Raw genomic sequence first — 8217 nt, 5'->3', positions numbered from 1 at the left:
ATAGAATAATCAGGGTGTGGTCAATGGGGGAGCACTTACAGGAGATCCTTAGGAAAGAGGATAAGGTGAGGAGAGCGGGGTAGAGTTATACCCTGCCTACACACTGGATCTCTGGGGGGTCACCTGAATTCCTGGACTAAAGACTACCTCCTGTCAGGGGGCCCTCCTTATACAGATATTTTGTGCAAGTTTCAATAACCTCCCAGGCCTCTGCCTTCAGACCCTGGGTAGGTAAAGGCTCCCTGCTGTTGGTAGCCACGTGGCACTGCTCTAGTCCTTGTGGGAGTCCCAAAACACCGTCGATGCCTTTGTAAATCCTTCCTTTAATATTAGACTCTTCTCAAATTACCCCATTTGAGAGTATGCCATCTGCCTCCTGCCAATACTGATAGGAAAAAGCTTAGGGAGTTTGAAGAACAAAAAGAGCAAAACGGCTGGAGTAGGTCAGTGGGGGAGAAGGTGGCACAGCTAAGATAGGGTCTAGTCCTTTGGGTAGGCAGGGACTAGCTCACCGAGGCCATTAAGAATATGGAAGGGTTGATGTAAGGAAGAGCGATTGTGTGAATGAAAGCACACGCGTTTAGTTCCTGCTCACCTTTCTGAATAAACTAGTGAACCATCCAAGGGAATGAATGGATAAGGGCCCTCCTGCCGTCCAACCCGGCCCCAGCCAGGTGGATTTGCCGACGCTGTCTGTGTTCTCTGCCCGGCAGGATGCTCGAGGGCCCAGTGCCAGAGGAGTCGGAGCGGGGCTCCGAGGCGCCATGCGCGGGGTCCTGCCACGCGCAACGCGTCCTGCAGACCCTCAATGCATACCGGCGGAGCGGCACCCTCACCGACGTGGTGCTGCGCACCGGTGGCCGCGACTTCCCATGTCACCGCGCCGCGCTTAGCGCGGGCAGCGCCTACTTCCACAGCCTGTTTGCGAACGGGCGGCCGGAGGGGGAACTGTCCGTGGTGCCCGTGGTGCCAGAGGTGTTAGGCATGGGTCCGGCAGGGGCAGGGGCAGCGGCAGCGGCAGCGCTGGCCGTGGTGCTCGACTACGTGTATGGCGCGGGCGTGCGGCTGCGCACCGAGGAGGAGGCGGCCGCAGTGTTGGCGCTGGCCGAGCGGCTGGGTGTGGCGGGCCTGCGCGAAGCCTGCACGCGCTTTCTCGAGGGCCGACTGCGCGCCGCCAACAGCCTGGCGCTGCGCCGCGTAGCCGCTGCCTTCTCACTCTCCTCGCTGGCGGAGCGCTGTGGCCGCGTGCTGCGCCAGGCCTTCGCCGAGGTGGCGTGCCACGCCGACTTCCTGGAGCTGGCGCCCGACGAGGTGGCGGCGTTGCTGGCTGACCCGGCGCTGGGCGTGGTGCGCGAGGAGGCTGTGTTCGAGGCGGCCATGCGCTGGGTGCGCCACGACACGCCTGCCCGCCGTGGACAGCTGCGGCGCCTGCTGGAGCACGTGCGCTTGCCCCTGCTGGCGCCTGCCTACTTCCTGGAGAAAGTGGAGGCTGACGAGCTGCTGCAGGCCTGTGGCGAGTGCCGCCCGCTGCTGCTCGAAGCCCGAGCCTGCTTCATTCTGGGCCGCGAGGCCGGCGTGCTGCGGGCCCGGCCGCGGAGGTACAGCTACCTGCCCCCTTGCCTCATGCCTTCCCTTATTCCTGTGTTCTTCAACTCACTTCTCACTCACTCCTCCACCATCCTTTAACCCAAGCACTTGACAGTGCCTCTTGAAAGAGATCCAGTCATACATTCAACAGACATTTCATAGGCTTGGTGCTGGGCATCCTGCCCTTAAGAGTTCACAATTCAATGAAGAAATGCAGGGACCTCACACCTCGCGCATATTCTGTCTCGTGCCCCACACTCAGGAGTGATCTGAAAACACCCCTTACCCTCTAGGAGCGCAATCTAGTAAAGGGTACAAATAGGCAGGGCGTGGGGAAAAAATGAAAAAGGCCTACTCCCACCCCTGGAATGCAGACTGTTAGATTTTGAGTGGAGTGGTCAAGATGGTCTGTCACCCTCAGAGGAATAAGAGACGGGTTCTGCCTTACTCATTACTGTATCTTCAACACTTAACTCAGGGCCTAGTTAGTGCAAGAACATGTTCAATATTTGTTAAAGGATTAGGCAGTAAACCATTGGCTAAAGGGTCTGGAAATTCTGGTGAAGTCAGAAGCCTGAGGGGTCAGTGGGAGGGGGAATGTTTGCTGAAAAGGTGTATAGCCTGGCTCAGTGTATTTCATGATTAGGGGATGGGTTTAGGAGATGGTTACCAGAGGAGGGATGCAGCAGAATTAGCAGTCCATGATGGAGGTCAGACAAGGGTGAAGAGAATGGGTTAGTGGCAGACCAACCTGGGCTTGAATTCCAGCTCTGTCATTTTTGGCTACATGACTTTTGGCAAGCCAAAGTCTGTGAGCCTGTTTCCTCCTCTGTAAAAGGAGTAATAATCCCTCCCTAACAGAACTGTCATAAGGATTAAACGAGGTGATTTTTCTAGGTAAGGGTATGGGCTCTGTAAAGTTCCTTTCCTGTAACTCTGAGGTCAGTAGAATAGGGTAAGGAGTAGTGACGCTCTTCCTATCAATTACTAGAGAGAAGGTTGGAAGTGGCAGAGTCCAGCATGGGAAGGGTGGGGAGCAGAAGGGCATGGGAAGGCAGTGCGGTCAACAAGAGGGTAAGAGGGCTGAAACCTGGGTGCGGGTCAACCAGCACTGGGCTTGTCCCCACACCAGATTCATGGACCTAGCTGAAGTGATCGTGGTCATTGGCGGTTGCGACCGCAAAGGGCTCCTGAAGCTTCCCTTCGCTGACATCTACCATCCAGAAAGCCAGCGCTGGACCCCGCTGCCCAGCTTGCCGGGATACACGCGCTCAGAGTTCGCAACCTGTACTCTCCGCAATGATGTCTATGTCTCTGGTGAGGGCGGAGCCGCAGCCAGCGTCCCACAGGATTGGCTCACCATCTCCCGCACACTGCCCTCTTTGTTCTTCCCTCCAACTGGGATGGCGGGGGGGGCGGGATCTTTCCAGATAACCTACAGTTATTGGCTGAGGTGGTACTGCAGAGCCAATCACTGGTGTGACTCCACCCTTTATTCAGCAATGCTTACTTCAATTCAGGTTATATTAATCACTTCTCTTCATCTAGTCTACCATGTGCTGTGCATTATGCTAAACAGCTTAGATTATTTAATTCCCAGGACAACCAAATTTTATAGGGAGACTAAGAATTTCCCTGTTGTCTTGAAAATGGCAAATATTAGTCTGACATCTGAGATCTGGGTCCTAAAGACTCAGAGAATAAAACACAGTGCCTGCTCCCCTGGAGTAGGGGAGACATAGACTTCACTTTACCACCAAGCAGAATGGGATCAGAGCTCTGAGTCCCTATGTGATCTGGATTCCCAATCAAGGAATCTGGTCCAAGTTCATGGAAGGGATGATTTTTCAGCTAGACCTTGAAAATTGGAGGGAACAGCATAGGCAAAGACATGAAAGCAGGCAGGAACCCTGCTTACTCAGGTCTCCAAAGTGGAGGTGAATGTCTCTGGGAGAGGTAGGGACACAATTGTAGACAGGGCACAAAAGGGAGTCTGGAGTCAGATCAGGGAGGCTTTGAATCCAGGCCTAAGTAGACTGCACGTGATGTAGTAGGGAGCTGTGGGTACCTGGGAAGGTTAAGGAGAATGAGCCAGGAAGGCGTCAGCAACCAACCAGGCCATACTTTATTACTGGATAACTTATTCAAGACCACTGATGGCCACTGAGCAACATGTGGGGCCTCTGCCTGATACACTGGAAATACACAGCAAGGGTTACAAAACAAGCGGATAAGATCAGGCCCAGGCTGAGGGGTGCAGCTAGGGTTGTCCCTGGGAAGGTTGCTCCTGAGAGGTGAGTCACTGGTCAGGAACCCCAGGATGACCAGACACTGGGAGAGCCCACAACCTGCACTCCCAGTGCCTGGCCCAACTGGCTCTGCAATACCACCTCAGCCAATCACTTGGGGCATACCAATGCTGAGTGTGGGGGACTGGAAATTCTGGTCATTGCTCTGGCAGTGAGAGGCCACTACCTTCTGTAGAGTGGTAAGTGCCCCTCTCTTTGCTTCCCTGAGCACAGAGCCTAATACACCACCACAAGGCACCCAGTGAAGATCAGCTTCTCTCAGAATCTCTCAGGCCTCTCCCTTCAAGACTTTCTGCCTGTTTTTCTAATTCAGACATTCCCACTGCTCATTCAAAGCACACTGTCTGGGTCAGAGACCCAGAGTCTCACATAAGCCCAGGGGGAAGTCTTCCCTGTTGTCTACCTTTAAACCTTCTTTTGGATCTGGGGACCCTTGTCTCTAGCTCCTTAGAAGTGCTGGGGATAGCAAGAGGACCTGGGATCAAAAGCTGCTTCTCTCACTCTAGGAGGTCACATCAACAGCCGTGATGTGTGGATGTTTAGCTCGCATCTGCATACCTGGATCAAGGTGGCCTCACTGCACAAGGGCAGGTGGAGGCACAAGATGGCGGTCATGCAGGGGCAGGTAGGGACACCCAGCAGCTGCTGCCCTGAGCCCAAGGTAGAGATTTATAGATTCCTGGGGAAAGGCCGTCTACAATTCTCTTTTTAAGAAGGGATGTGAAACCCCCCAAAGGAAAAGGAATTGCCCAAAGTTGCATAATGTTAATAATAACAATTACTGTAATAGTACAACCTAATAGAGCAACAAGGATGTGCAACATGGGGCCAAACAGCCTACGTCTGAATCTTGACTTTGCCACTTAAGACCAAAATGAAAGAAAAAAAATATCTGCCAATTATCTTTGTAAGCTACATCCTGAATTCCAAAAGTGCTTCTTAGAATCATTTCTAAGGTGGTAAACCCCTAAGAAATTACTACCTATTTGTATTAAGCAACAACTTGGTGCCAAGTACTTTATAGATCTAATCCTCATTCAGTACCCATCCTACAAACCAATGTCATTATCCCCAGTTGGTAGACGAAATCTGCTAAGGAAGGTTCAGTAAAGGGGAGGCTGTGGCGGGGTGGGGGGTAGGGTAGAACCGGAGGCGGAGGGAGGGGTGGAGGAGCCAGGAGCTGGGATGAGCCCACAGGTGGGTCTGGCCCTTAACGCTGTGGGCGGGAGATGCAGGCTTCGTTAACTCTTGCGACCTTCCTGACCCTCTTCATCCGCAGCTGTTCGCAGTGGGCGGCTTCGACGGCCTGCGGCGCCTGCGCAGCGTGGAACGCTATGACCCCTTTTCCAACACCTGGGCGGCAGTCGCACCACTCCCAGAGGGGGTGAGCTCCGCCGCCGTGGCGCCCTGCGTGGGCCGGCTCTACGTGATCGGGGGCGCCAAGCAGGACGGCGTCAGCACCAATAAGGTGGGTGGGGAGAGGGCAGTGGAAGTCTGCTGTCTGCCAGGCACAGAGTTGGGGCTTTCATGTCCTGTTTTCTCACTTAATCTCATCGACAGCCCTGAGGAGTTACCCCCAATGTTTCAGGCAAGGAAATGAATTCAGAGAGGCGACCCCAAGGTCAAACAGTAGGTCTGGACCCAAACGTTTGGGTTGGTTCCATATGGGTTTCATAGATTTTAAAAATTAAGTGAGGGCAAGGGTGGGATTAGTTTAAATGCTTTTCTTCCATTAAAAAAAAATACACTCATGATTGAAAATCTAGAAAACAGAAATAGGAAAAAAAAATTCATAATCTCACCACCTAAGGATAACTATTGCTATTAATATATTTTTGTGCATTGCCTTCTAAGCTTCCTCTGAATCGGCTTTAGCTTTTTAGTTTTGTGTTCCTACTGTTAGTAGAATTTTGCATTCCGCTTTTTCTTCCAAGTACTTTCCACATGCTTAGAAACTCTTCACAGCCATCATTTCAGTGTCTGTGTAATAATCTACTGGGTGGATGAATCATAGTCTACCAAACTTTCTGATATTGGACATCTAGGATTTTTTTTGAATAAAAATTGACCTTCATTGTGGCAGCTCCCTCCCTGCCCTGATGGCCTCACAAGCCTGTGGTCCTGGGATCTGACTCTTTCCCAAAGTAGGATCCCTCACCTCCTTATTCCGACTCCACTCCCAGCACACCTTCCTGGGCTGGCTAGGGGAATGCCCTTTGGTACCATCTTGTGCAGCACTGATGTAAACAAGCCATTCTGGGGGTTTCCAAGGCAATAATTGAGGAAACAGGGAGTAAAGTGAGCAGGCATGTATAGGTATGAGCCCTTAGAAACTGTGGAAGGTGTCGTAAACACCCATGGGCCTGGGAGGCCTCTGGACAATGGTAGGAATGGAGGCTGCAAGACACCCCAGCTGGAATCTTTTCATGACCTCAGACCACATGAAGGGGGAAGAGGGTTGATAGTATAAGCAGCCAAGAATGCATCTCTATGGGGCACCTGCTCTGAGAACTACCTATAGCACTAATACAGACTAATGCAGACTCCTGGGATGCAGACCTCTTCCTGGACCTTGAAAGATGAAGAGGCTTTTGACAATGGGAGTCCAGGAGCTGGGGGTAGAACATGGAACCAGGATGAGCACATCTGAGGGTAGGGACGCTAGCTCAGGCCTGGCAGACATAGGTAAATGTGCTGAGTAAGTCCCCCCGACAGAGAGAGATGAACGGTGTGGGCAACAGGGCAGTTGGGGGTTAAGTCTTCACTACCGCTCCTCCTGCCCCTCAGGTGCAGTGCTTTGACCCCAAGGAGGACCGGTGGAGCCTGCGGTCACCAGCACCCTTCTCACAGCGATGCCTCGAGGCTGTCTCCCTGAATGACAGCATCTATGTGGTCGGGGGCCTCATGAGCAAAATCTTCACCTACGACCCTGGCACAGATGTCTGGGGGGAGGCAGCTGTCCTCCCCAGCCCTGTGGTAAGTGGAGGCACAGCCCTGACACTGGTTCCATTTAGGAGAGTGAAGACCCACTTCTAAGGATCTGGATCCCAGAGGTAGTGAGTCTTGTGTCTGACTCCATGCTAGGTGGTTTTACATAGTTCTCTAGCTTTGTCCTTACAATGATAATCAGCCTTGCACTTTGAAGATAAGGAGAGTAGCCTTAGAGAGGTTGAGGCCACCAGTTAGGCCATGAAAGGCAGAACCTCGAACCCCAGTTCCAAGTGCTGTAGCCCTGGATGTGGGGCTTGGTCTCAATGACCCTGCAGTCTCTCCTGCTCTGAAGGCCACTAGCTGGTAGCCTACTGTGGGGGGAGGAGGGAGAATGGAAAAGGGACTTGTTAAGTTGCCTTGTCCCAGTGATATGAAAGAAGGGAAGTCTAGGCCCTGGAAGCTTGGCCCTTGCATTCCTTGTCTCCCCACACTGTTCTGTTCCCTTTCCAAAACTCCAAAGACTCTATAGTGGTGTGGATGGATTGGTGGTCCCTGCCAGCTCTGACCTCCTGTGATACTAAGAGCCTGAGATTTCTGGCTTTTCTGAGTCTGAGATCCTAAGTTGGTGGGGTGGTAATTCTTAATGGAATGCTTACTATATTCCAGGCACTGTGTAAAATGCTTTCCAAGCTCAAGCTCATTAACTGTTAAGGGAACTTTATGAAGAAGCTACTATTACTCTTCTCACTTTGCAGATGAGGAAACTGAGGCCCAGAAAAGTGAAGTGACTTGTCTAAGCCTATTCATTTAGTAAGGGTCAAGCCAGAGCCTGAAGTCAGGTCCATGCAATTCCTGCCTGCCATCCAGACGGCCTGCTTTTATTTTGTGGGTCAAAGCTTTCTTGTCTGACCTGGCTATCTAGGGACAGGCTGGACATTGTAGCTAATTGTCTGTTTGTCCACCCAGGAGAGCTGCGGCGTGACTGTGTGTGACGGGAAAGTCCACATCCTTGGTGGGCGGGATGATCACGGGGAAAGCACCGACAAGGTCTTCACCTTTGACCCCAGCAGTGGGCAGGTAGAGGCCCAGCCACCTCTGCAGCGCTGCATCAGCTCCCATGGCTGCGTCACCATCATCCAGAGCCTGGGCAGGTGACTCATACCTGAGCCAGGAGGTGGGGAGGGGAGAACTCAGGCTCACCACTGCTCCCCTCATGGCACCTCCATGTAAAGAGCCTCTTAACTTACTGCCCTTTTTCTCGTAGAAATAAAAACCTTCAAAGGTTGGGTCTGTGTTCCAGCTTGAGCCTCCTTAGCTAAGAGAAGTGATACCCAATACCTGCTCCTTGCTTTGACTCTTTACAAAGCACCTTCATATATGGTTACCTCAT

General features: G+C 52.4%; 1 protein-coding gene across 1 annotated transcript; it reads left to right on the top strand.

Annotated features, from left to right (window-relative positions):
- The first annotated feature begins 684 nt into the window (after positions 1-684).
- KLHL35 (kelch like family member 35) lies at positions 685-7982 on the top strand. Its single transcript, XM_074372657.1, has 6 exons — positions 685-1598; positions 2720-2904; positions 4403-4521; positions 5176-5364; positions 6684-6872; positions 7794-7982. Exons 1-6 carry the CDS (start codon positions 715-717, stop codon positions 7980-7982), a joined length of 1755 nt encoding a protein of 584 aa, XP_074228758.1. The 5' UTR covers positions 685-714.
- Positions 7983-8217: the final 235 nt, after the last annotated feature.

The sequence above is a fragment of the Camelus bactrianus genome, chromosome 10 (genome assembly GCF_048773025.1).
Source record: "Camelus bactrianus isolate YW-2024 breed Bactrian camel chromosome 10, ASM4877302v1, whole genome shotgun sequence".
NCBI lineage: Eukaryota > Metazoa > Chordata > Mammalia > Artiodactyla > Camelidae > Camelus > Camelus bactrianus.
This window is presented reverse-complemented; position numbering and strand designations above follow the sequence as displayed.